The sequence below is a fragment of the Ranitomeya variabilis genome, chromosome 6 (assembly GCF_051348905.1).
Source record: "Ranitomeya variabilis isolate aRanVar5 chromosome 6, aRanVar5.hap1, whole genome shotgun sequence".
In the NCBI taxonomy this organism is placed as follows: domain Eukaryota; kingdom Metazoa; phylum Chordata; class Amphibia; order Anura; family Dendrobatidae; genus Ranitomeya; species Ranitomeya variabilis.
In genome coordinates, this window is record NC_135237.1 from 15,481,799 (window position 1) to 15,509,687 (window position 27,889).

A 27,889-nucleotide genomic window follows, 5' to 3' on the forward strand; every position below is an offset into this window, starting at 1 on the left:
GTTATCTATAGTGACACCTGCTGGTGAGGCTGTGCACACCTGTATTTATTAGTTATCTATAGTGACACCTGCTGGTGAGGCTGTGCACACCTGTATTTATTAGTTACCTATAGTGACACCTGCTGGTGAGGCTGTGCAAACCTGTATTTATTAGTTCCCTCTAGTGACACCTACTGGTGAGGCTGTGCACACCTGTATTTATTAGTTATCTATAGTGACACCTGCTGGTGAGGCTGTGCACACCTGTATTTATTAGTTATCTATAGTGACACCTGCTGGTGAGGCTGTGCACACCTGTATTTATTAGTTATCTATAGTGACACCTGCTGGTGAGGCTGTGCACACCTGTATTTATTAGTTACCTATAGTGACACCTGCTGGTGAGGCTGTGCAAACCTGTATTTATTAGTTCCCTCTAGTGACACCTACTGGTGAGGCTGTGCACACCTGTATTTATTAGTTCCCTCTAGTGACACCTGCTGGTGAGGCTGTGCACACCTGTATTTATTAGTTCCCTATAGTGACACCTGCTGGTGAGGCCGTGCACACCTGTATTTATTAGTTCCCTCTAGTGACACCTACTGGTGAGGCTGTGCACACCTGTATTTATTAGTTCCCTATAGTGACACCTGCTGGTGAAGTCTTGCACTGCAGGCCTGTGAAATAAAGTATTTATTTTACATTCTGGAGATAGGTCCTACGTAGTAAACCTCATGACGTCTTCTTGGAGAACATTAATATATGATATAAGACAACATTTTCCTTTTTTAAGCATTTATTTCATAATTTAAAATAGGATTATTGATACTGTACATCGGCCAATCATACGGATATAAAATACACATTGGAGATTACAGATTACGTTATTCACAGAGTTTTATGCGCTGAACTGACATCAAGTCATTGATCGTGTGATTTTCTGGGATTTGTAGATGAATCCATCAGAAAATCAGATTTTAAAAGCAGCGCTGCCAGTTTAAGTATAGGTCATCAACTGTATAATCCTGGCTGCATGTATCTGCCACTCACAGGGCACGGAAATGTGCGACTGCAGACAAGAAACTGGATGAAGCCGGACCCCAGAGACCCCAAGCTTGCAAAAAGCCCAAACCTTTGGAATGTAACACCGGGGCGTGATCTGCCACATGCACGGCCAAGCAAATCCCTGGCAGCCAGGACGGGGTTAATCAAAGTGCTGTCAGCATCGTACAATGCCAGGTTCTGCTCCGTCCTCAGACGGTGATCCGGCTTCTCGCCATCTCAGTGACCTACAGACCCTGACCACAGTGTGACAGACCCTCAGCTGTGCAAGGCTTCCAGCTGCTGATGTTCACAGATTCCCTGACAGCAAGCAGAGATGTTGAAATCAGTGAAAACATGAGACGTTAGAAAGAACATTGTAAGATGGAACGAGAAGAGCGGCCATGCGCAAAGATCAGCGGCTACTGCGAAAGTCCGCTCTGGGATAAAAAAAACAAATGTTATCCGACCCAAGCGATGAGTCCAGAGCAGAAGGGAAGACCCCAGACACCGGGCCGAGGGAAGACCCCAGACACCGGGCCGAGGGAAGACCCCAGACACCGGGCCGAGGGAAGACCCCAGACACCGGGCCGAGGGAAGACCCCAAACACCGGGCCGAGGGATTCACACTCCTCACAGTGGAGGATCCAGCAACGGCCGGGATCCGTCATCAGCTCATCTCCAGGCTGGAGCAGCAAGGGGCCGACTGCGCCACACGCTGATACTTCCCCCTCGTTAATGGTTGCAGAAGTTTCCAGGAGAAAACCGCATCATCGTGACTGCAATATACAAACACGCGATGCTGCGGACACCGTAGGGACCCCTGTGAGTGGGGTGATGGGGACGGCCATAGATCTGATCGCAGCGGCTCCTCCCCAGATGTCATTAAGTCACATCCATGGGCCGGAAAGTGAACATTTAAAGATGGGTCTATACACGGCGGCCCGCTCCTCCAGTATATGGCCCACGCCTCCAGGAGACGCTGCCCCTGCTTTGATTCAGTTATAAGAGCGCCAGGTTCAGCGGAGGCTCCGTGTTTCCCACCATAGTCTCACCTCCTACAGTCAGAGGGTCCAGGACTCTGCATCGAGCCGGGAATCAAGACCACGTCTGAAGTCCTGGAGGGCACCATGGCCGGTGTCGAGTTTACAGTATGGGGTCCGGTTCTTTATAGTGATGACATCTCAGGTTAGTGTCACATTAAGGCTGCAGACGTCATTATCGGGGTCCGGGGAGTGTAAGAAATCTATAGGGTGATATTGGTGGTCTCGCACGCCATCGGGTCACGGTCTCCAGGACGGTGGCCGTTATCCTCGAAGCGCTCAGACCCGTCACTGGATAAATCAGATTGGATCTCTGGATTCTAAAGTCTTAGGTTTTATTCAGAGTCCACAGCGGGTCCAACATATTGAGAGGATCGTCTTGGGATTTGCCGCCTCGTGCCAGGCCGCTGCCATTCTGGGGCTGGAGGAAGTTCTGCTTGTTCATCTTCTGCTTCCCTCGCTGAGAGCCGTCCAGACTGAAGGTCTCGGGGGTCAAAGATGCCAGCAGGGTGAGCGATGAGGAGGACGGTGTGGTGCCGGCAGCGGAGGGCTCAGGACTTGGTGCTGGGTCATGACTGTTGGCCACTTCTGCAGGGGACTCGCTGGTTCCATTGCTGGTGGTCGGGATCGGAGGCGTCTGTGACTCGGGGATTACTGAAGCTGTAAGGTCTGGATGTGAGGAGCTCGGGGGGACCACCGCCTGTATAATGTCATGTGGAGGCAGCTCGGGGTCCGGCAGCAGAGGCAGCTGATAATGGTTGGTGCCCTCAGGGCTGCCGGAGCAGGGCTTAATGCTCAGTTTTGCAATGGTTGCTTGGATGGAGCTGATGGGCATATCCCCTCCAAGTACGATGTCCTGGGGGTCCTGCAGACTGTAGACCTGGGAAAGCAAAAGGAAGATGTGACGGGGGTTTGACAGGTCCGCAGGGCTCAATCAGCTTGCAAAATTGTCACGGAGCTTCCCACAAGACAGAAGAGCTAAGCTGGAGTCAGTAATTATAGCTGCATGGAGCAGATCTGCAGTGTAAAGCATGGGGCAGGGGCAGAGCAGCAGCCCGGGCTCTATAGGAGACAGCTCAGACTTCACAGCGCCTCAATCTCCCATATATAATGGGGTCATTAATCACAGCAGGGACTGGCTGGAGCAGAGCTGCAGTGTAAAGCATGGGGCAGGGGCAGAGCAGCAGCCCGGGCTCTATAGGAGGCAGCTCAGACTTCACAGCGCCTCAATCTCCCATATATAATGGGGTCATTAATCACAGCAGGGACTGGCTGGAGCAGAGCTGCAGTGTAAAGCATGGGGCAGGGGCAGAGCAGCAGCCCGGGCTCTATAGGAGGCAGCTCAGACTTCACAGCGCCTCAATCTCCCATATATAATGGGGTCATTAATCACAGCAGGGACTGGCTGGAGCAGAGCTGCAGTGTAAAGCATGGGGCAGGGGCAGAGCAGCAGCCCGGGCTCTATAGGAGGCAGCTCAGACTTCACAGCGCCTCAATCTCCCATATATAATGGGGTCATTAATCACAGCAGGGACTGGCTGGAGCAGAGCTGCAGTGTAAAGCATGGGGCAGGGGCAGAGCAGCAGCCCGGGCTCTATAGGAGGCAGCTCAGACTTCACAGCGCCTCAATCTCCCATATATAATGGGGTCATTAATCACAGCAGGGACTGGCTGGAGCAGAGCTGCAGTGTAAAGCATGGGGCAGGGGCAGAGCAGCAGCCCGGGCTCTATAGGAGGCAGCTCAGACTTCACAGCGCCTCAATCTCCCATATATAATGGGGTCATTAATCACAGCAGGGACTGGCTGGAGCAGAGCTGCAGTGTAAAGCATGCACAGAGCATTTTCGGAGACCATAGACAGATGTCCGATCCCATGTGGTTGGTGATGGACAGTAACACGTCCGGCCCCCATGGACAACGCACCTTTTGTGAGGCGCTGGGCTGGGGCTTGCTGGTAGATGGGGTGTAAAAGCCGTGTCTCTGCAGAAGCTGCTCCGCGTGCTTCAGAACCGCCTCGTAGCAGAACTTCAGATGGATCTGTATGAACGGAGGAGAGAATTACAGAGGGACGACACTGCAGCTCTGTACATGAGGCTGGCGGGGCTCCTACCTTCTCATGGAGCATGTGCTTCCTCTGCTGCCTCATCTTCTTCACGAGCTCCGCCAGCTCCGGGATCCCATTACCGGCTTCCACTTCCTGCACAGCAGCATAGAGAAGGCAGAAGGCGCCCGTCCTGCCCACGCCGGAACTGCAGGAGATCACAGAGGGTTAAATCCGCAAAACCTCAGAATACAGATCGCAGCCGTCCGCCCTGCGCTGGGATCCAGACGTTAACCCTTTCCCGACAGAATTCTGCTGTCAGTCACCGTCCCCTAGCTGCCCCCCGAAAGTGACCCCTCAGACCTCCATGAAGCCGAGAGCTGCGAGGACGACACTACATACAGACGAGGACGGCGCTTGTTCTATGTCATTCTCTTTCTTGTTCCAGGTAATATTTTCTTTTTGCCTCATTCGTAAAAATCTGTTTTCTGAAAATATAAATTCACCCATATGGTGAACACCGCCAGATTTCATTGCCACAACTCCCTAAAGAAATCCCACCAGAGCAACCAAAGGCCGTACGTGGCCCAAAATGGCGGCGGTAAAGTGAGCACAAGAGACCACTGTAGGGGCCGTAAACTGACGGGGGGTGTGGGGGGCTTATAGAGCTAATCCAATCTGACAACTAATCACTTTTTTATAAAGACGCATTGAACGTTACATTTAATGGCGTCTTTCAAAACTACAAACACATCTGCAAAATGGCTTGAACATTTCTGGATCGTGGAAGAATAAAAGTTAACTGCAAAAATAAAAAATGATCTGCTGTGAGAAAAGGTTACAGACCCCCTGGACTGTGCCCCCCGAGGAATCACAACGCAACAGATCACTATGGGAGAAGTCAGGATCACTGTGGATCATCCACCCCGCCGGGATCTATGCTACTTACCTGCAGTGCACGACGATGGGCATGTGCAGGGGGCGCTGGTGCAAGTAGTGACTATGGACGTCCTGGATGAACCGCAGCAAGTTCCCTTTACTGTCAGGAAGACCCCTGCAATACATGAATCCTCGTGATGTATACAGCTCCTGATGGCCCCCAGCACTGCAGTAATGCGCCCATGCATCTGCCCCCAGCGCTGCAGTAATGTGCCCATGCATCTGCCCCCCAACGCTGCAGTAATGCACCCAAGCATCTGCCCCCCAACGCTGCAGTAATGCGCCCATGCATCTGCCCCCCAACGCTGCAGTAATGCACCCAAGCATCTGCCCCCCAACGCTGCAGTAATGCACCCAAGCATCTGCCCCCCAACGCTGCAGTAATGCGCCCATGCATCTACCCCCAGCGCTGCAGTAATGCGCCCATGCATCTGCCCCCCAGCGCTGCAGTAATGCGCCCATGCATCTACCCCCAGCGCTTCAGTAATGCGCCCATGCATCTGCCCCCCAGCGCTGCAGTAATGCGCCCATGCATCTGCCCCAGCTCCTTACTAGCACACAGTGTCAGGCTGCAGATGCTGCATGATGGGAGTTTAGTCTCCACACTTACAGCTCAGGCCAGGATGTAAACTGCAGGTGGATGATGGAGCGCTTCAGGCTTTGGTCCTTGTACTGGAGGGACATCACCCTTTCAACGTGCGTGTCGGCGACCTTGTGGCTGGTCAGCGTCAGTGTGATGTGCCCGTTTAACACCGGCTGCCCGCGCTCCGTAGGGAAATATCGCAATACTTTTTGCTGAAGGGACAATACGATAAGACAAACCTAGATCAGCACAAACACGGTCACCAGCCCACCTGGGCACAAACACCGCCACCCCCTTGGCACAAACGCCATCACCATCCCCCCGAGCACAAACACCGTCACTGGTCCCCCTTGGCACAACAAACACCGTCACCGCCCCCCACCCCGGGCACTCACCTTCTCAATCTCCAGGTCCGACACCAGCATGACTATCAGCGACACCTTCTGCTCGTAAATCATCAGCCAGAAATCGGAGGCCGTGCCCACCAGTGGGGCCTGAGTGGCAATGATGGTCGGGCAGTACGGGGACAGGTCTTCAATCTTACTGGCATTGATGTAATCGTCCTTCCCGGACTGTAAGACGATGCGGTTCTTGTCGTAGGGCATGATGTCCTGGTGCCGGTTCTTCATGGTGTAACAGCGGGCGATGGCGATAGACAGGTTCCTGGCTTCTTTCTCTTGGGCATCTTGGAACTCCTTCCACATGGCATCCAGCTGGGTCGCGGCACCAGGCACTGGTTTGTCGAGAGCTGAAACAACGAGTCTGAAGCGATCGAGCTCAGACAAAAGCTGCATGACGTGCTCCGGCTTCTCGTACGGATCGTTCTCGATGAGTTGGATGCCCTTCGGTTTGAGGCCATCTTTAGAGTCCGCCTTGGTGGGCTGCAGAAGCGGCTGTCCCACCGATGTTTTGGAGCCACCATGTTGGCTCTCAGGACTAGATGACAGGAGATCATCTGTGGTGGAGCTCTGCCGGTGAAAGACCGGGTCCGTAGACGCTTGGTTTAGAGGAGTCGTTCCTGGCGTCAGTGAAGGCGGAGGCCTCTGAGGCATGGCGGCGGAGGTAGATGCTGCTGGAGGCTTCACAACCAGGGATGGCTGTGGAGAAGGTGCTGGAGAAGGAATGACTGGAGCCGCAGGGACAATGGATCCACCTGGAAGCTGGCCAAGTGCTGGGCTGCCCGGAGGCTGTACATGGTGGACAAGGGCTGGGGCAGGAGGCGCACCCAACGGTATTGGAGGCCCAGGGGGCATCGAATTCATGCCATTGGAAGGAGGAATGGGGTGTCTGGCAGGAGGTCCATAAGGCATGGCTGATGGCACCTGGGAGGCAGAGCCAGCGGGAACGCTCGGCATTCCAGGGACCACCGGATGAGGGAGAACCTGAGAAGATGGCGGCTGACTCATGGGTAGTGTTACAGTGTGAACAGGCTGAGGGGCCGCTCTGGGCACGACCCCAGGAAACGTAGGATGGAGGGGCTGCTGAGCTGGGTTATCCTGGTGAGGAAGTGGATACCGCTGTGGCATTAGGTGAGGAAGCGGCTGCACGGCCTGATGCGGCATGGCTTGATGCGGCTGCACGGCCTGATGCGGCTGCGGCGGCATGGCCTGATGCGGCAGCGGCACGGCAAACTGCTGATATTGCTGTGGAGGCAGCACTGGGTTTACAAGGGGCATACGTGCCGGCTGTCCCTGTGGGTAAACACCGGGCTGCTGTGGGTGATAGGGGGCTCTCATCTGGGGGGTGAACTGATGTGGTACAGGGGTTGTAAATGGCAGCTGTCCAGGAAGAGGCTGGCCCGACGCCTCCATTCTAGGCTGGTGGAGCCCTTGTATATGGAACATTTGGTTACTGTGACCTTGGGGTAAATGTGTAGGTGGCTGAACATAATTCGGTAGCCCACCTTGAGAATATGGGAAGGGATGACTCGGACCCATAGCTGGAAGCCCGGGGGCCGGCATATAGCCTCGCTGGGGCTGGCTGCTAACTGGGGGCACCGCTGGCATCCTGGGTGCAGCATAGCTTGAGATGGGCCCTTGAATACTGTCCACTGTGGTGGTGGCTGGCCGGATGCCCGGTGCACCTTGAGGGCGCATGCTGCTTGCCGGTGACGGATTTGGGGCCCTAGGGTTCAGCGGGCCGGACACAACTGATGCAGATGACGCTTGTCCGGTGCCAAAACCAACAACAGAATTTGGCTTAAAATGAGGTAAAGGAGGCAATCCCGGTGCAGACATGGGCAGGTGCTGGGGCGACGTTCTCTGTGGAGGCAGGGCAGCGCCCATGTAGCCTGGTGCCACCGGGGCAGACGCCGGATTGGGTCGCACCGTTTGTCCACCTGCTGAATACACATTAGGATTCTGTGATGGAGAATTAGACGGAACCTGACTGACAGATTGATGCATCAACTGTGGCGGGAAGGCTGTGCCAGAGCTGACGGCAGGAAGGCCGCTGTAGGGGACTGGAGGGAATCCCGGACCAGGAACAGAACCCACAGACATTGGTGGCATTTGCCCAGGTATGGCATTAAATGGAGCCTGGTTGAAAGGCATGGCTAGCGGTTCTGGCATTGGTGCAGTCGCCGTTCTTCCCGCTCCGTAACTACCTGCGCCGGGCATTCTTGTTCCACCATAGGCAGCTGCTAGATCCATGGGAAAGGCCCCTACGGCTTCGGCAGTCAAGCGATCAAAATGTGCCAGCAGGGCGTCCGGGGGTAAACTCTTCAGCTCCTCCGGGAGATCAGACATAAGAGAGGAGAAGTGCTGCAGGTCCGCAGCGGGGATCTTCTCAAGGTCCACGTCAGATACCTTCTTCTCCAGCGCCGGCTTGGGGGCCGTTGGTCGAGGAGGCGGCTTCTTCTTCATTTCCCTATTACACAGATGGCACAGGAATATTCAGGGCACATCCAGGGGCACCGCCGTCATCACGCCAGCAGCACAAGACTCGCACACTTACCGCTCCAGGATCTGGAGCCGGATGGCCTGGGAAGCCTCGCATGCCGTCCGCGCTTTCTCTAGAAGCTTGCCCACTTTGCTTTCCAAGTCTGCGTAGAAGTCTTTACCCTCCTGGCACTTCTTCATTAGGTCCTCGTAGGCCTCGTAGGAAGATATCAGGGTCTGCACAGTGTGGTTCCACCTGAAACGTAAGCAGCAAGGATATAAGAAATGGCGGCTAAAAATAAAATAATTTGATAGTGGATGCAGCCTGCACTGTAAAGCATGGAGGTTTAGATTTAGATTTCTTGACCTGGACATACATGACAACCAGAATTAAACCCTCTATTTTAGACACTGCAGTCTTCCCCAGAGGGGCTTACTTCTGCTCGGACTCCGCCAGCACCTTCCTGATTGGCGCGTACTTCACGTTGGCCTCGGTCAGTGCCTTCAGGATGTTCTCCTGAGCGGACAAGTTCTGGTCGATGTAAACCTTCAGCTGGTCGTACTTCTTCAGCTGTTCAGCAAAGAGTTTCTGGGGGATAACAGCGGCTGGATCAGAGATATCGCCACCAGATCGCACAGAACTAGAGACGCTGAAGAACAAGGAGGCTCAGGATGAATCCTGCCATCCTCACCTTCATCTCTGAGCGGTCAGTGGTGACCAAGGAGGTGGTGATATCGTCCTTCTGTATCATGTCCCGCAGCTGCTGCTCCAGAGAAAGACGCTGCTCCTTCATTTCCTGCACCTTCCCCAAGATCCTCTTCAGGTTCTGCAGCACAGACTTGTCATCTGTAAGAAAGAAAAGCGTGAGCCCCAGCAGAATAGTGAGTGCAGCTCTGGGCTATAACGCACGATCAGTAATGTATGTGCACAGTGACTGCACCAGCAGAATAGTGAGTGCAGCTCTGGGGTATAATACAGGATGTAACACCGGATCAGTAATGTAATGTATGTACACAGTGACTGCACCAGCAGAATAGTGAGTGCAGCTCTGGGGTATAATACAGGATGTAACTCAGGATCAGTAATGTAATGTATGTATACAGTGACTGCACCAGCAGAATAGTGAGTGCAGCTCTGGGGTATAATACAGGATGTAACTCAGGATCAGTAATGTAATGTGTGTACACAGTGACAGCACCAGCAGAATAGTGAGTGCAGCTCTGGGGTATAATACAGGAGGTAACTCAGGATCAGTAATGTAATGTATGTACACAGTGACTGCACCGGCAGAATAGTGAGTGCAGCTCTGGAGTATAATACAGGATGTAACTCAGGATCAGTAATGTAATGTATGTACACTGACTGCACCAGTAGAATAGTGAGTGCAGCTCTGGGGTATAATACAGGATGTAACTCAGGATCAGTAATGTGTGTACACAGTGACTGCACCAGCAGAATAGTGAGTGCAGCTCTGGGGTATAATACAGGAGGTAACTCAGGATCAGTAATGTAATGTGTGTACACAGTGACTGCACCAGCAGAATAGTGAGTGCAGCTCTGGGGTATAATACAGGATGTAACTCAGGATCACTAATGTATGTACACAGTTACTGCACCAGCAGAATAGTGAGTGCAGCTCTGGAGTATAATACAGGATGTAACTCAGGATCAGTAATGTAATGTATGTACACAGTGACTGCACCGGCAGAATAGTGAGTGCAGCTCTGGAGTATAATACAGGATGTAACTCAGGATCAGTAATGTAATGTATGTACACAGTGACTGCACCGGCAGAATAGTGAGTGCAGCTCTGGAGTATAATACAGGATGTAACTCAGGATCAGTAATGTAATGTGTGTACACAGTGACTGCACCAGCAGAATAGTGAGTGCAGCTCTGGGGTATAATACAGGAGGTAACTCAGGATCAGTAATGTAATGTATGTACACTGACTGCACCAGCAGAATAGTGAGTGCAGCTCTGGGGTATAATACAGGATGTAACTCAGGATCAGTAATGTGTGTACACAGTGACTGCACCAGCAGAATAGTGAGTGCAGTTCTGGGGTATAATACAGGAGGTAACTCAGGATAAGTAATGTAATGTGTGTACACAGTGACTGCACCAGCAGAATAGTGAGTGCAGCTCTGGGGTATAATACAGGATGTAACTCAGGATCACTAATGTATGTACACAGTTACTGTACCAGCACAATATTGAGTGCAGCTCTGGAGTATAACACAGGATCAGAGCGTTGTCTGCTCACCCTCAGTTAGTGTTGGCGCTGGCAGCGCTTGCTGGAGCTGTTCTAGGGGTCCGCTCAGGAGCCGCAGGTTGCTGATGTGCAGGTTCATAGCTTTGTGCAGCTCGGTGTTGGTGAAGCTCGCCTTCTCGTGCACCTCCATGTACTTTGTCCACTCTTTGCTCACTTCGGCCATCGCAGGTGATGCGGTCGGAGGTACATTTGCCTTCCCCACCTCATCTTGCAGTTTTTTCTCCTCTTTTTCTTCTCCATCCAGAATATCCTTAATGTCTTTAAGAGACGCCTCCACGTCGGTGAAGACTCCGGAGAGTGCTGGAACAGAACAAGTGAGGGATGATTGACAGGAGGCCATGACTTAGTGACAGCAGCGGCTGGAGCATAGTTCATGCAGAGAAGGTGCAGGGAGCAGCGGTGTACTCCCCAGAGGAATATCACACTCACCCTGCATGGACTGCACCAGGCTGCGGACTGTGTCCGGCCGCACGCTCAGCGCTGCACATTTCTCCATCAGTGACGGTGGGATGTGACTGTACAAGTCCAGATTATCCACGGTGTCCGAATCCAGCTGCAGGGAGTCTGTGAACTGACTGGGACATACAAAAGAGTCGTACATCACCGAAGAGAAAACCATGGAGTGTTCGGGGCTCAAACTCACAAAAGTTACTGATCTATTGGTTATTATGGAAACTGTCAGTATGTTTGTGGATATACACCCCTCTAAAAGCCGATCAGTGTAAAGGGACACCTCTATGAAAGAAAGCCCTGTGCAAACACTGAACAAGCAGGTAAAGCTGCAGAATAGTGAGTGCAGCTCTGGGCTATAACAGGATGTAACTCAGGATCAGTAATGTATGTACACAGTGACTGCACCAGCAGAATAGTGAGTGCAGCTCTGGGGTATAATACAGGAGGTAACTCAGGGTCAGTAATGTAATGTATGTACACAGTGACTGCACCAGCAGAATAGTGAGTGCAGCTCTGGAGTATAATACAGGATGTAACTCAGGATCAGTAATGTAATGTATGTACACAGTGATTACACCAGCAGAATAGTGAGTGCAGCTCTGGGGTATAATGCAGGAGGTAACTCAGGATCAGTAATGTAATGTATGTACACAGTGATTACACCAGCAGAATAGTGAGTGCAGCTCTGGGGTATAATGCAGGAGGTAACTCAGGATCAGTAATGTAATGTATGTAAACAGCGACTGCAATAGCAGAATAGTGAGTGCAGCTCTGGGGTATAATATAGGATGTAACTAAGGATCAGTAATGTAATGAAAGCATATAGTGACTTCAGAGCTGCATTCATAGATCTGCTAGTGAAGTGAAATACAGGATGTAACTTGGAATTAGTAATATGGCGATAAGGTGAACTTACTCGAGGATTTCATTCTTTGCCTCTATTTTGGAGATTATTTCACGTAGAAGTTTTGCCTTTTCCTCACTAGAGAAATAAAAATGATCCTTGGTTAAGATGTGATAAATTATGATACAGGAGGATACGCAGCATACCCGGCGGTTCAGGTGATCAGTAAATGCGGCTTTAATCAGTGCAGCACACACAGGAATGGAATCAGTGTCTGATGGATCAGCAGAAAATATTCAGAACCCTGGACTATACAGTGATGAATGTCTCGTATCGCTGGAGGCATTGGGAACAACCGGACGAGTAGTTAAATCAGTTTAAAGGGGTCATCTGACCATCCCCATCCGGCAGAGACCTCCCAGTCCTCTGTTCACCTCCGGGGAGACATCATAGTACTCTGCTGATTACATGAAGGAATATGGCGCAGATGCAATAAAATGGTCGAAGCTGTGAGTCTGCAGAGCACGATGGAGGAGCAGAGCGAGTGCGGACGAAGCCCTGACACACGAGAAGTCACAAAATGCTGCTCTAGATAGAAGTGAAAATCAGTGGAATACCCCTGTGGTGGCATCTCCTAAGAAGAGACCGGAGACGCAGCAGTTACCGGAATGTAAGGAATTTACAAGGTGCCTTTTATCCGAGTAACATGAAGTGACCTGCAACCTTTCCACACCATCAATTCCATTGGGGGCTACACCAGACAATGCATCAGGAGAGCCACAAATTACTCATTTGTCCATTAAGAGTTAATTGTGAAACAATCCCGGATATTACCAGGGATAAATATTCTGATAATCTGCTATTGTTTTAGTAATAAAAAATGGGTATTATACCTACCGATAATTCGGTTTCCAGGAGTCCATCCTGACAGCACGCTGGAGGACGTCCTCCTCCTCCTTGCTGGGACAGGAAACAACACGAGAGGTTAAAAGGTCCCACTCCGCCCCCTTTCCTTTAGTGTTTTGACAAGTACCACACCATGGATAGATACCAATTGAATTTTATTAACCAAATCATATTTACAGCATATGACATAGTATACATAAGGGGGCGAAGTAACGGTGCTGTCAGGATGGACTCCTGGAAACCGAATTATCGGTAGGTATAATACCCATTTTCCAGGACGTCCCCCTGACAGCACGCTGGAGAATACCAAAGAAACTCCTTTAGGGTGGGACAACTGCCTGGAGAACCTTTCTCCCAAAAGACATTTGTTGGTTTGCTAACACATCCAATTTGTAGTGTTTACAGAATGTGTTCACACTGGCCCAAGTCGCAGCTTTACAAATTTGTTCTAATGATGCCCCTGCCCGTTCGGCCCATGACGCTGAAATGGCCCGAGTTGAATGGGCTTTTATTCCCACAGGACAATCTACCCCTTCTGACACATAGGCTTTTGAAATTACTGTAGTGATCCATCTAGCTATAGATGTTTTGGATGCTTTTTTACCCTTATTTTTACCCCCAAACAGGACAAAAAGATTGGGATCCTTTCTCCAAGTACTAGTGGCCTCTAAATAATCTAGTACTGCCTGTCTGACATCAAGAGAATGTAAAGATTGTTCTTTTGTATTAGAGGGTTTATTGCAAAAGGAGGGTAGAATTATGTCCTGATTTCTGTTTTGTACTGAAGCTACTTTGGGAATAAATGATGGGTCTAGTTTTAGGATTATATGATCCTCACGAACCTGGAGGTACGGGTCCCTAATTGACAGAGCTTGTATTTCCCCTACTCTTTTGGCTGTCGTAATAGCTACCAAAAAGGCTGTTTTCCAAGTTCTTATTGCAATGGGCATGTCATCTTTCTGGGTAAACGGATCTTTACATAGGGCTCGGAGTACTAAATTTAAATCCCAAGGGGGAGTTAATTGCCTAACTGTGGGACGTAATCTCTGGACAGCTTTTATGAATCTCATTATCCACGGATGAGAGGCTAATGGATAATCCAGAAATGTGCTAAGTGCTGAAATTTGTACTTTAAGGGTACTAGGTCTCAGCCCCATATTGAATCCCGATTGGAGAAAATCCAGAACTCTGGGCACATCCGGGTTTTCTGACATTCCGGCCGACCTGCCACCTGTCATACAGAACTTCTTCCAAATTTTGTAATAAATTGATGAAGTTACTGATTTACGACTAGCTTGGATCGTTGAGATGACTTCATCAGATAACCCTCGCGATTTCAGGATGTCCCTCTCAGGATCCATGCTGAAAGGTGCAATCGTTCCGGGTTTTGATGTAACACTGGCCCTTGATGAATGATGTCCTTCCATAGAGGAAGACTGACTGGACTGTCCATCGCCATGGCTCCTAACAACGGAAACCAGCTCCTTCTTGGCCAGAATGGTACTATCATCAGAACTGTTGCTTGGTCTTCCTGAATCTTCCTGAGGACCCTCGGAATGAGTGCTATTGGGGGAAAAGCATAGGATAGTGGTTCGACCCATGTTTGACTCAAGGCGTCGACTGCTTCTGGTATGTCCGTAGGGTTGAGGGAATAGAATCTGGCCACCTTTGAATTTTTTCTTGTAGCGAATAGATCTATCCTGGGAGTCCCCCAGCGATGACATAATTGGTGAAAGATTTCTTGGTTTAATTCCCATTCTGTGGGACAGACTTCTTTCCTGCTCAAATAATCGGCCAGGACGTTTTGAGATCCTTCTAAGTGGACTGCTGTGATTGACAGGACTGTGTTTTCTGCCCAAAAAAATATTTTCCGTGCCAATTCCTGAAGTGGTTTGTATCTGGGACCTCCTTGGTGTCTTATGAAGGATACTGCTGTCATGTTGTCCGTTAAGATTTTTACATGTTGGTTTTTTAAGCGGGAGTGATTCCTTCTTAGAGCTTCCCAAATAGCATAAAGCTCTCTGTAGTTTGAAGATCTTCGACTGATATCCTTTGGCCATCTGCCCTGGACGAATGATCCTTCTAGATGGGCTCCCCAACCCCACTGGCTGGCATCTGTAGTGATCACCACGCAAGGGGTCAAGGTCCCTGGAACCCCCAGTCTTAGGTTGCTGTATTGTGTCCACCAGTGCAATGACTTTTTTACTGCCTTTGATAGGTGGATTACTCTGTCCAGTGATGACTGACGTCGATCCCATGCCGAGAGAACCTGATCCTGTAGCAATCTTGAGTGAGCCTGTGCCCACCTTACGCAAGTGATACAGGCTGTCATCTTCCCTAAGACCTTCATGGCTGATCTTATAGTGACCTGGTGCTTTATGAATTCCATGATTAATGCGCTTATTGACACCTGTTTTTCTTTTGGCAAAAAGGATTGTCTTGTGGTGGCATCTAGAAGAACTCCCAAAAATACCTTCCGAGATTCGGGTTTCATGTGAGATTTTTCTTGATTCACGACCCAACCTAGATATTTTAGGACTGCAATGGCTCGATCTCTGTGTAGGATTAAGATGTTTCTTGTTCTGGCTACCAGCAGAAAATCGTCCAGATAAGGAATTATTGTAATTCCTTCGTTTCTTAAGTATGCCACCACTTCCGCCACCAATTTTGTAAATATCCTCGGTGCTGACGCCAGACCGAACGGGAGACCTTGAAATTGAAGGTGGCAGGTTTGGTCCGGAAACTTTACAGAAAACCTCAGAAGCTCCTGAGATGTTGCATGGATTGGAACCTGATGATACGCGCTTTTTAGGTCGAGCGTACACATTACCGCATCTTTGTCTATGAGATGGACCGTTGTTTTTATTGATTCCATTCTGAATCTTTTGTATTTTACATAGACGTTCAATGGTTTTAAGTTTATTATTGTGCGTGTTTCCCCTGATGGCTTTGGGATTGAGAATAGTGAAGAGTAGTGACCTCTGGCTATTTCTGTTGTGGGGACCCGCACTATAACTTGAGAACTGAACAACTTCAGAATGTCTATGAACATTGGTGAATCTTTTGCCACCTTGGTAGGTGGGATACACCTCTGTGGTGCCGGGGATATGAGCTCTATCCTGTAACCCTCTGAAATGATTTTTAGGACATAGGCATTTTTTGTGACTTCTTTCCAGTTGTCCAGAAAGAGACTGAGCCTGCCCCCTATACCTATGGCGTCATTGTCTCCTAGATCTAGGGCTTGACCCAAACAGGGAGTTTCTTCCCCTTCGGTTCTGAGAATAGGCACCTCTATAGGAACCTCTGCTGGGTCTCCACTGTTCTCTATAATCCGGCTGCTTGAATTTATAGGAACTTCGAGGTGGAGGTCTCTTCCGAAATGGCTGGAATTTTTTCGGTTTTTCCTCAGGAAAACCTTTTTTATTATCTGATGCGGATTCCAGAATATCGTCTAATGCTTGTCCAAATACCTTGGACCCTGAAAAGGGAATAGCACATAATTTGTTTTTTGATGCATTATCCCCTGACCAAGATTTGAGCCATATAGCTCTACGAGTCGCATTGGATAACGAACTATTTCTGGCCGCAAATCTAACAGATTCTGCTGATGTGTCCGCCATAAAGGCTGTGGCAGATTTTATGATGGGTAGGGAGGAAATTAAAATCGGCCCGTGGGGTTTTATTCACCAAATGTTCCTCTAACTGCCCCATCCACAAATACATTGATCTAGCTACTGATGTGGCTGCAATGTTAGCTTTTATCAGTGCTGCCGACGTCTCCCATGAACGGCGCAACAGAATATCTGCTTTGCGGTCCATAGCGTCTCTAAGACTAGAAGAGTCCTCGAATGGAATAGCCGTTTTTTTAGTAACTTTGGCTATAGGCACGTCGATCTTCGGAATTTCCTCCCATGCCTTGATGTCTTCTGGATCAAATGGTAGACGACTTTTAAATTCTCGCGATACTATCAGTCTACGTTCAGCATCTTTCCATTCTTGTAATATCATCTGTTTGAGGTGATCACTCACAGGGAATACCGTCTGTCTTTGTGATGTCAGTCCTCCAAACATCAAATCTTGTCTGGATTTCGGCCGCGGTTCTTCTTTCATCTGCATTGTATTTCTCACCGCCTGCACTAGATCTTCCGTCTCTTCCACATGGAATAGAAATTTTCTTCCTTGATCCTGTTCCTCTAATGGTAGCTCTCCTTCTTCTTGATCCGAACTTCTACCATCAGATTCTTCTTTAGAAAGCACTTCATCATCATCTTGGTCCAGATCCAACCGTGGCCTTTTACGGCTCCGACCTGGGCTGGAGGGGTACCGCTGTGTCATGGAAGCCAATGAATTTTGTACCTCTTCACGGATTAAAGACCTCATTTCAGATAGTAATGATGGTTGTTCTTCTCTTACAACTCTGGAAATGCAGGACTCGCATAATTCCTTTTTATGTGCCTCTGGTAATTTAGCATTACATATGGAACATCGTCTGGACTTTGTCAGTGCTTTGCCTGACTTTTTTGCCACTGACAGGGATGTCTGTTGAGTCTCCTTATCCTAAGTATAAGAATGAGCACATCTTAGTGACTTAGGAATAAGTGAGAAAGGTAATATGCGCTATGCGCACTTACCCCAGTCTCCTCACTCCTGGGATCCACATCCTCTGTTTAAATATAAATATATATATCATATAAATAGAACATCTCCTGGTAGATATATGTATATAGGGATTTTGCAGCACTGCTGCACTTACCCCTTGTCTCTGGCATTGCAGACCTCCTCTCCGGCTGTTTCACTTGCATGCACCTGCGTCCTGGTTAATGTGAAGCTCACTTCAACTTGTAGAACGCCGGCGCCTATTTTTAAATCTGGCGCCTTTTTATATACGCTTTAGCGTTCCACCCTGTGGAACGCATACCTTGCCGCCGAATGTACCCGCTCTGCTGCCGCTGACGTCACAGGAAGCGCTATATTACTTACTTCCGCGTTCCACGCAGTGGAACGCACGCTGAAGCCGGGAGGTTTCTGCTGCCCCTGCCTGCTCGTATAAGAGCATGCGGACCTCTGCGCCCATCCTGGCGCCGGCGCCTCTTGTCCTTCCTGGCGCCTGAGCCGAGAGCCTCCCCCTGGGAGGAAGCGGCTCACCCAGGAGCGCGTCCGCTCGACTGGTCTCTGGACGCAGGGACTCCCACCCGGGGAGTATGTGCCCTGGGCTACCGACGAGGGGGAAGGATTTTGGACCAGCCGCACGATCCCCCTGAGCCCTCCGGTAAGCTTGATCTCTCGTGTGTCCCTCCATGCAGGGACAGGAAAAAACACTAAAGGAAAGGGGGCGGAGTGGGACCTTTTAACCTCTCGTGTTGTTTCCTGTCCCAGCAAGGAGGAGGAGGACGTCCTCCAGCGTGCTGTCAGGGGGACGTCCTGGAAATAGGGATTTTTGTGTGTACTCACCGTAAAATCCTTTTCTACGAGCCACTCATTGGGGGACGTCCTGTGTCCCCCAATGTGGCGAAGGAGAAAACAACGTGTGTGTCCCAATTTTCTAAAACCCGCACCTTTTTCATTTTATAACACTTAGCTGACTTTTTATTGATACCATTTTGGGGTATATATATAAAAAAAAATTATTGCATTATTTGGAGGAAGTGTGAACCGAAATTCTGCCGTTCAGTTGTATTCGGAATTTAACGTGCATTTTAAATAATTGCCTATTTTGAAAGAATGTACTTTTCTCCACACAAAGATAAAAAAAATATTTTTTTATTAATGGGGAAAGGGTGGGGGAGATAAAAGTATTAAACAATTTTTATTTCGGTCAAACATTAAACAAAAGGTTGGATTTTTTTCTCTATTTACTATGTATAGTAATCACGCAGGATACAGTAAAATCCATTGTCTCTTATGAAGCCCAGCTCGTGGCTAAGTTTCACAAGACGACAAACATGGTGGTAACTGCGGCCTTTGACAAGTCCCCAGGTCACCATATTGGCGTCATTTTAATGCCGCTGTCAGATTGAGAGCGGCATGTAAATGGTTAAGCTGCAGCAGTTAGAGTTTAGCTCCGGGTGCAGCAATTGTAGGCAGATGTTGGCTGTGCAACAGTCATCATCTCCCGGTAAGAGGCAGGATCAGCTCCTCAGCCGGCTTCATACTTTATGTAGCATCCTAAAATGCAAATGGATGTCTGACCTGTAGAGAGATGAAGCCTCGTGTGCCGCCATTGGTACCAGCTTAGAAAAAATATCAGGTCCGGTCACGGCAGGATCAGTGGGATTAACGGGAAGAGCCTTCACTAATGGGGCCCCTAAAAGGCAAAGTGGAAAAATGATGAAGCAATACATGGCTCCCTGCATCCTCCATGATATGAGGGTCCGTGTGCACAGGGCAGGGGGGTCACAATCACCTTTCACAGCCTGCAGGGTGTCCAGTGCGGGCACAGACTCGTGGTAGATGAAATCATTGTCCTTCTTGGAAGAATTAAATCTGTAAAAACAAAATTCCAATTACTTTGAGCACAAAACTAAAACAGTAAAACACAGCACTGACAGCAATCAGGGGTCCTGAAACCGGTACACAAAATAGGAGAACTTGAAAAGCTCTCAGAGCCAATTTTAGTTTTTCTGATTTCAGGTCATTTTTCGCCATAAAAAAAAAAAAAAGTTATCATTTCCTCGTATACATCGACATATGAGGCCTCGCTTTTGTGGTTTTTTTTAGCAGGACAGTAGTTTTTGTAGTTTTCAGAGCCGTAGCTCATTTTACCATGTAGTGCACTGAAAAAAAAAAAAAATAATCCAAGTGATAAGAAATGGTGAACAAAAAATAAAAATGCAATTCCACCAACGTGTTTTTACGGTGATCAATGTGCACTGAAAAAAGGAAAAAAAAAATGTATTATTAATATGTTTTTGGATTCTTTAGTGTCTTTTTTGAGACTTGTAACATTTTTTATAGAATTTTTTGTGTGGCGGGCTGACTATTTAGTCAATACTATTATTGAGGCGCAGGCGACCTTCTGATCTCTTATTTCTATTTTTTGGGGTTGGGCTGAGGGAACGATATATTTACAGCGTTGGTTAATGTTATTTCACAGATAAGACTTTCAGATAAAACAACAGAACAAACCTTAGACATCAGCAGGGCTGTGGACTCGGTAAGCCAAACCTCCGACACCGACTCCTCAATTTCCCGGACTCCCCGGTCCGGCACCGGTCACTGAGCATGTGCAGAAAGTGCGGCACAGATTCATCTCAGCTAGTGATGGGGGAGCAGCTCAGATAATGTGTTCTCCAAGTATCTCAGGCGTGCTCGAATAATCTATGCCAGTCCCCGCGGCTCACAGACAGCAGCAACACATGGGGGACTGCCTGCACGTTAGGCCTGTTTTTAAGGCAATTCCCGCAGATTATTCGAGTACGCGTTATCCGTGCATGCTCGTTCATCACTAATATCAACTAAAATCCTAAATCCGGAACAGAACACTTCATAACCTTCCCAAATCCTTATGAAAAAAAATGTACAGCATAACCTGCATTGAAGTACTGCACCAAGTTTACCAACGTATTCTTCATTTTAGGAGTCGACCCCATTTTATGTCCTGGACATCACCCTAGCTGCGGCCCGACACTGCAGGGTCCCTCCAGGCGTTCAGAGATGAGGCCTTTTAATTCCTGATCCTCTCTGCGGCGCCATCAAGGTGTAGGGAATAATAATGTTTTATATTTTTAAGAATTTCATTATTTTTTTTACTCAACCCTCAGGGACTTGATCCTGCTTGTGCTATGTACAGCATCTACATAGTGCGGCTGTGGGAGCAGTAGGCAATGGGCACCAGAACCACCGGGTCCAGCAATCATGCCACTTAAATGCTGCTCTCAGAGACTGTCAGCAGCAAATGAGATAACACCAGTAGGGAACATTTGACCGCTGCTGACACAGGGAGATAGCAGCTGTGTAACACAGCCGGCACCTGTCATGTGAGGCCGGGATCAGCTCCACAGCCCACTCCGAACGCCTGCATCCAACCTGTGATGTCTGTATGGCAGTAAGTACATCTGACTTTTATACAGAAAAAAAAAAAAAAAAAAAGCACAGGTTTTTCCTTTTTGCCACTTACTTGCCACCAATCACATCCATAGTGAAACGCAGGGCTTCCTGCACAGTGGATGGTTGACCCTAGAAGAAAACAACACGACTGTCTACATAACACTTCTAGACAAGGACATACTGGGCAGCTCCCGGATGACGCGGGCATCCACAGGGTGAGCCAATCTTACCTTCGACTGCTTTATCGCCTCGTTAAGTTTGTCTAGAGCGCTCTGTAAATAGGCGACCTGTAAAGATGGAAGCCGTGGTGAGAGCCGACAGACGGATGACCGCAGTCAGACCGAGTCACTTACAGTATATACACGGCTGCGCCTACCTGCTCCCCATATTTCTGCTGTTCTTCCGCCTGTTTCCCCATGTGCAGCTGCGAAGAGACAAAAAGAATATAAATTACTATATTATATGACATGTAACCACTGCAAAACCAGGAGGACAAGGAATAAAGAGAATCTGCTTAAAAGATGTATAGAAATATTTTATCATAGTTCCATCATAACACAATAAATGACCAGAAGAGTAGAAGACCCATAAAGACAGAAGAATTTAGAATGAAGGACTCGGAGTTGGTCTGGGGCCAACACAATAAGATGTGAGGATCAGGGATTCACATTCCTCAGTTAAAGAAAAGAGAGTTAAATCCCAGGGGTTAAAGATGTAACAATCCCTACTGATTATAAACAAGCAGCATATAATTATGTTTTATGGATAAATGTTATTCAACTACCCAAGTATAGACAGGGGTAAACCGCTAATGAATGTGACTCAGCAGAGTGCAGCAGGAATGCTCCTTACCCATGTAAATCCTTGTGTGACCTCAGACCTCACAGCTCCGACGCGCGTTTCGCCTGGGCTTCCTCAGGGAGCCGTGACGGTGTGTGTATCCACCATCTTTTATATGCACCCATCAGCTGTGTATTAATTATGACCTAGTCAGCGGCGCATGCGCATATGGTGCGAGCGCCGGAAGTTGCATCACCCACCCAGCTTCCCATGTGACGCGGGGAGTCAGGAAGTTACCGCTATGGCATCCGTAACTCGCACACGTCACATCTTGGGCGCTGGAAGCGATGCTCTGGGATGCAGGCGTCCATGTAATCACTGTAGGGGCTGAGCGGCAATACCACACACAGTCTGTGGTACAGCGGTGGTGCTGTTTAAGATAAAGCCGCCATTCTATTCTAATCCTGTAGAACCATAATCTCTGCTTGCTATAAATGCCGACATCTGGAGACAAAAAACCTGCCTTAACCCTTTTATGATTGGCCGATCCCATCATCCCCAGTGTCCATTTCTATTCTGAGCTGATGCTTTCATCATCAGTATTTATGGACAGACGGCTTTGATTTGCTATGAAGTTTTCTGGCGGAAAGGGATGGAGGAGAGTTGAAGAAATTGTTTAAAAAAAAACAAAACAAAACAGAACAGAGCTTTTGGCCGAGCGTTCCTGAATGTGGGGGAGTCAGGACGGCCGCAGATGGGCGGCCATTCAGCTAGCAGCATCTATGTGTATGGGAGGCTTTAGGGGCAGGCGCCATCTAAATAACACATCCAGCTCCGAAGACGTACCAGTCACATGTTGGGAAAGGGTTAAAACACAGAAAGCTGAGGGGTCGTCACAATTGTACCAGGTCTAGCCTGTCCTTGACATTTTTCCTGTGCTGATACATTGGAACAAACTGTCAGGACAGGAGAGAGGCTTCTGTGCGAACATGTAATTACACATTGGAGCAGCCCATCAGCTGTGAGAAGCATCGGGTCAGGACACGCTTTCAGTCTCTGGAGGTTTCTATTCACTGACAGTGGTGAGAGATCGATGCAAGGATTTATATGAAGTTTTATTTCGGCTATGCCTGGGCACCGCGGGACCTCAGAACTCACATGAGCGATGGATGCAAAGTAGTAAATCTTCATCTGCACCAACTTCTTCCAGTCCTTCTGGATCTTACCAAGAAGTGAGGCCGTCTCAGAGTTCTCCAGGGCTCGGCACGCTTCCTTGTAATAATCCACCACCTGGCGAGAGGAACACAGGAGATGAGGAGAAAGCCGGCGGGGCACCGGGATCGGGCACACGGCCTCACTAGCATCTCACCTGAGCGCTGATCCGAGCCACCAGGAAACTCTTCCTGTTATCCAGCATGGACTTCTCCAGCAGACACTCCTGGGCCTGACCCTGGGGAGAGAACGACACAATGCGGTAAGATGGACGGGCCCAAGGTACCATCCAAACGTACATCCACCACGGCGTCCCTGATGCTTCTCTAGGATGCCCAATAATTAAGAAATGCTCACCAGCATGAGGTTTATGTTGAGGTTCAGGATCTGGTGACTCATGTCCACACTGTAAGAATGAGGGAAGTGATCCCGCAGGTAGGAGAAGGCTCCGGCAGCACACTGGAAGTGAGTGCACGAGATCTTCATCCCCTGCAAAAAAGGTGGAGCGATGACTGACAGGCGGAACAAATGAGGAGTAATGATCATCACGGACAGGAAGCACTGACCTCTTCAGAGACCCTCTTGTCCATAGCGCCCAGCATGGAGTGCAACGCGCCTGACAAGACAGAAGACATTCAGTCCCAAAACAGCACTCGTATCACATTGCCATATACCGCCCCAATATCCCAGCGCACCACCATATACCGCCCCGGCATCCCAGCGCACCACCATATACCGCCCCGGCATCCCAGCGCTCCACCATATACCGCCCTGGCATCCCAGCGCACCACCATATACCGCCCCGGCATCCCAGCGCACCACCATATACCGCCCCGGCATCCCAGCGCACCACCATATACCGCCCCGGCATCCCAGCGCACCACCATATACCGCCCTGGCATCCCAGCGCACCACCATATACCGCCCCGGCATCCCAGCGCAACACCATATACCGCCCCGGCATCCCAGCGCAACACCATATACCGCCCCAATATCCCAGCGCACCACCATATACCGCCCCAATATCTAAGCGCACCACCATATACCGCCCCAATATCCCAGCGCACCACCATATACCGCCCCAATATCCCAGCGCACCACCATATACCGCCCCAATATCCCAGCGCACCACCATATACCGCCCCAATATCCCAGCGCACCACCATATACCGCCCCGGCATCCCAGCGCACCACCATATACTGCCCCGGCATCCCAGCGCACCACAATATACCGCCCCAATATCCCAGCGCACCACCATATACCGCCCCGACATCCCAGCGCACCACAATATACCCCCCGGCATCCCAGCACACCATCATATACCGCCCCGACATCCCAGCGCACCACCATATACCAGCATCCCAGCGCACCACTATATACCATCCCAGTGCACCACCATATACCGCTCCAGCATCCCAGCACCACCATATACCCTGGCATCCCAGTCCAGCTCCATATAGCGCTCCAATATCCCAGTACAGATCCATATAGCACCCCAATATCCCACTACAGCTCCATATAGCTCCCCAATATCCCACTACAGCTCCATATAGCGCCCCAATATCCCAGTCCAGCTCCATTTAGCGCCCCAATATCCCTGTAGAGCTCCATATAGCACCTAATATCCCTGTCAAGTGTCTGGGGAGCTGAGATGAGGAGCCATTTTCATCAGTACTGGACCACTCTTGTCTATTCACTATAGGTGGCTTTTAAGAAATGTTATGGTAAAAGCAATGAGGGAGAGTCGGGACCCCTGTATTAGTTGAGGAGTGCAGCTTGTTATGGACCTGTCAGACTCCCGATGGGTGTAGAGGGCCAGTACACAACCCCGATGATGGACGAACCATAAGAAGGCATCGTCTGAACTCTACAATCCGGCATCCACCAGCCAGGGTCTAATAGAAAACATCTGCGGCCCCTATAACATTTCCGGGAGCCCCCCATTACCTACCCAGATTGTACAGGACACAGGCCTGCTCGTACTTGATATCAGCATGCGTCACTGACTTCCCTGAGAAAATTTCCGTCCTGAGGAGGAAAGCGACATGTTACCTACAGATTACATAAGTCAGCAGCAGAGCTGATATCTTCCGTCCACAGTGCCCGCCACCTCCGGCTGCCACCGAGAGGACAAGGACGCAGCGATGGATCATGGATTACACACAGGCCTGGGGTTTACTGACGCCAATCTAAGGCACATGACACTTCATCATCGTTATCTCCACTTGCCGTCAGTGAATGGGAACTACTCTCGACTTATCAAAGCTGAGGATTTGTTACACTGTATCAGCAGCACACACCTCTCTCCTCCATTCTGCACAACATGATACAATACAAGTACAGCTGCGCCATCAAAACCAGAAGGTTCTGGTCTCTGAATTTAAGTAGCAAAAGTTCTCGTTCAATGACAGAAAGCAGAGATAGTGAAACAAAAAACTGTACTGCACGGTATATAAAAATGGAGACCCCTTCCCACCAGCCGCAGCCCCTCGCTACCTGTAATGACAGGTGTCTGCGGGTCACTCACCACGTGATGGGCACAGCCGCCTCCTGCTCGACACCCATGGGTATGCGACTCTGCAGGTAATGGAGTTGGCCAAAGTACTTGCGTAACACGCTGCATCCTTCGAAGTCTCGGGGGACATTCACAGAGCTCTGAGGGGAGAGGGGGAGATGATCAACGACAGACAGGGGGCAGCGCGGTGCTGCAGGGGGTCCGCGTGAGGTGTACGGACACTGCACAGCCATTCTCCGTCCTCACCTGTCTCAGCTGCTCCAGCTTCTTCAGCTCCTCATTGTAATTTTCTGGATTTTCACCGTAATTCTTCAGAACAAACTAAAAAAAATAAATAAATAAATTACAGATATCAGCAGCCCCTCCGGCCTCCGATGAAAACACACGTGCCCCGAGGGGCTGGATGCCGGCCTGTACTATTACTTCTCACAGCTGAGTGTTTGCTACAGCAGCGGGCACAGGATTGTGGATGAGCACCGCTCCTTTAAGAGACAAATGCCCGGGTGCTGTATGCAAATGCCCCCGATGGCATCAGGGCGGGCCGCAGCCAGGCAGCAGTTATTACTGGGATCACACGGGAGCGGCCGCAGTTTCCTGCAATTACTATTCCGCTCCTCTGCTGCCGGGACTCTATGGCCACTTCTAGAAGGATCCGCCAGCAGGAAACCTTCTCCCTCATCTGCACCAGATCTCTGCTGACAGTGAATGGGACGTTCTACATTACACGCAATGACTGAAACAGCTGAAGGTTTGTTACAATTGTATCCAGGAAGCACAATCCTCCGACTCCTGACTGATAAACTGTGACCTGCCAGCAAGCACAGAACTACAACTCCCAGTCTGTGGCTGTCTGGGCATGCTGGGACATGTAGTTTTACAATACTGGAAGGATAATAGGGACTGCAGACAAGAACGGAGAAGAAATGTAAAGAAGCGCTAAAAAGATGGCGTCCAGAGCAATCACCGAATACAGCGACCCCGAGCCCTCCAAATAATGCACCCGAGACTCCTCACACAGCGCCCACCCTACAAAACACTATCCTCCATATTTTTCACTTCAGCCTAAAGATCATCTGAGGCGTCATAAGGTGAGCGGAGGGGTCAGAAGGGATCCCCCCCCAGGAGTTCCTCCGGCCTGCCACGCATCCCGCTCACCCCCCTCCATCACACCCCTGTGAGTCCCTCTGATCCCACAATCTCGCTTCCCCGGGGGCCCCTCTAACCCCCCTCCCCGGGGGCTCCTCTCACCCCCCTCCCACCCTCGGGGGCCCCTCTCACCCCCCTCCCTCTCCCGGGGCCCCTCTCACCCCCCTCCCTCACTCCCCCGGGGGCCCCTCCCTCTCACTCCCTCTCCCGGGAACCCGGGGCCCCTCTCTCTCCCCCCTCCCTCACTCCCTCTCCCGGGGGCCCCTCTCTCTCCCCCCTCCCGGGAACCCGGGGCCCCTCTCTCTCCCCCCTCCCTCACTCCCTCTCCCGGGGGCCCCTCTCTCTCCCCCCTCCCGGGAACCCGGGGCCCCTCTCTCTCCCCCCTCCCTCACCCGGGGGCCTCTCTCTCTCCCCCCTCCCTCTCCCGGGGGCCCCTCTCACCCCCTCCCCGGGGGGCCCCTTTCACCCCCCCTCCCTCTCCCAGGGGCCCCTCTCACCCCCTCCCTCTCTTCCCCGGGGGGCCCCTTTCACGCCCCCTCCCTCACTCCCCCGGGGGCCCCTCTCTCCCCCCTCCCTCTCCCGGGGGCCCCTCTCTCCCCCCTCCCTCCCTCTCCCGGGGGCCCCTCTCTCCCCCCTCCCTCTCCCGGGGGCCCCTCTCACCCCCCTCCCTCTCCCGGGGGCCCCTCTCTCCCTCTCCCGGAGGCCCCTCTCTCCCCCCTCCCTCTCCCGGGGGCCCCTCTCACCCCCCTCCCTCTCCCGGGGGCCCCTCTCTCCCCCCTCCCTCTCCCGGGGGCCCCTCTCTCCCCCCTCCCTCGCACCCCCTCACTCCCCATTTCTCCGGCCCCCTGCTCCCCTCATTGTCCGCTGCTACTCCTCGGGCCTCACTTGTTTCACCGCCTGGTTGAAGCCGAACTCCCCGGCCTCCTTCAGGTCCAGCCATATCATGGGCATCCGGGGCACGGCCTCCATGCTGCGGCTCCGGGGCTGCGTCACCCGCAGGGACACACGGCCGACACCGCGATCAGTAACTCCCTGTCACACGACGCGCAAGGCCTGCCGGGAAGTGTAGTCCTCCGGGGTGACGTCATACGGCCGCTCCCGGCTGTCAGCTGCTGATCACGTGTGCCGCACGTCCTGCTGGGAGGTGTAGTTCTCCACCCCGCAGGCTCTGGAATAGAGTTGTGCAAATAACTGTAAATCTCCGG

The 27,889-nt window shown here is 50.6% G+C and overlaps 1 protein-coding gene across 1 annotated transcript; it reads right to left on the bottom strand.

Annotated features, from left to right (window-relative positions):
* Positions 1-757: 757 nt before the first annotated feature.
* PTPN23 (protein tyrosine phosphatase non-receptor type 23) lies at positions 758-27,761 on the bottom strand. Its single transcript, XM_077267891.1, has 25 exons — positions 27,570-27,761; positions 25,785-25,859; positions 25,551-25,678; positions 24,975-25,051; positions 23,589-23,638; positions 23,380-23,511; positions 23,180-23,260; positions 22,969-23,100; positions 21,407-21,454; positions 21,261-21,317; positions 21,101-21,159; positions 19,388-19,467; positions 19,174-19,288; positions 12,151-12,216; positions 11,211-11,356; positions 10,773-11,081; positions 9,198-9,352; positions 8,943-9,094; positions 8,582-8,761; positions 6,022-8,494; positions 5,654-5,838; positions 5,054-5,158; positions 4,174-4,312; positions 3,987-4,100; positions 758-2,943 (listed from the first exon to the last, which is right to left on the bottom strand). Exons 1-25 carry the CDS (start codon positions 27,651-27,653, stop codon positions 2,392-2,394), a joined length of 5,694 nt encoding a protein of 1,897 aa, XP_077124006.1. The 5' UTR covers positions 27,654-27,761; the 3' UTR covers positions 758-2,391.
* Between the last annotated feature and the right edge of the window lie 128 nt (positions 27,762-27,889).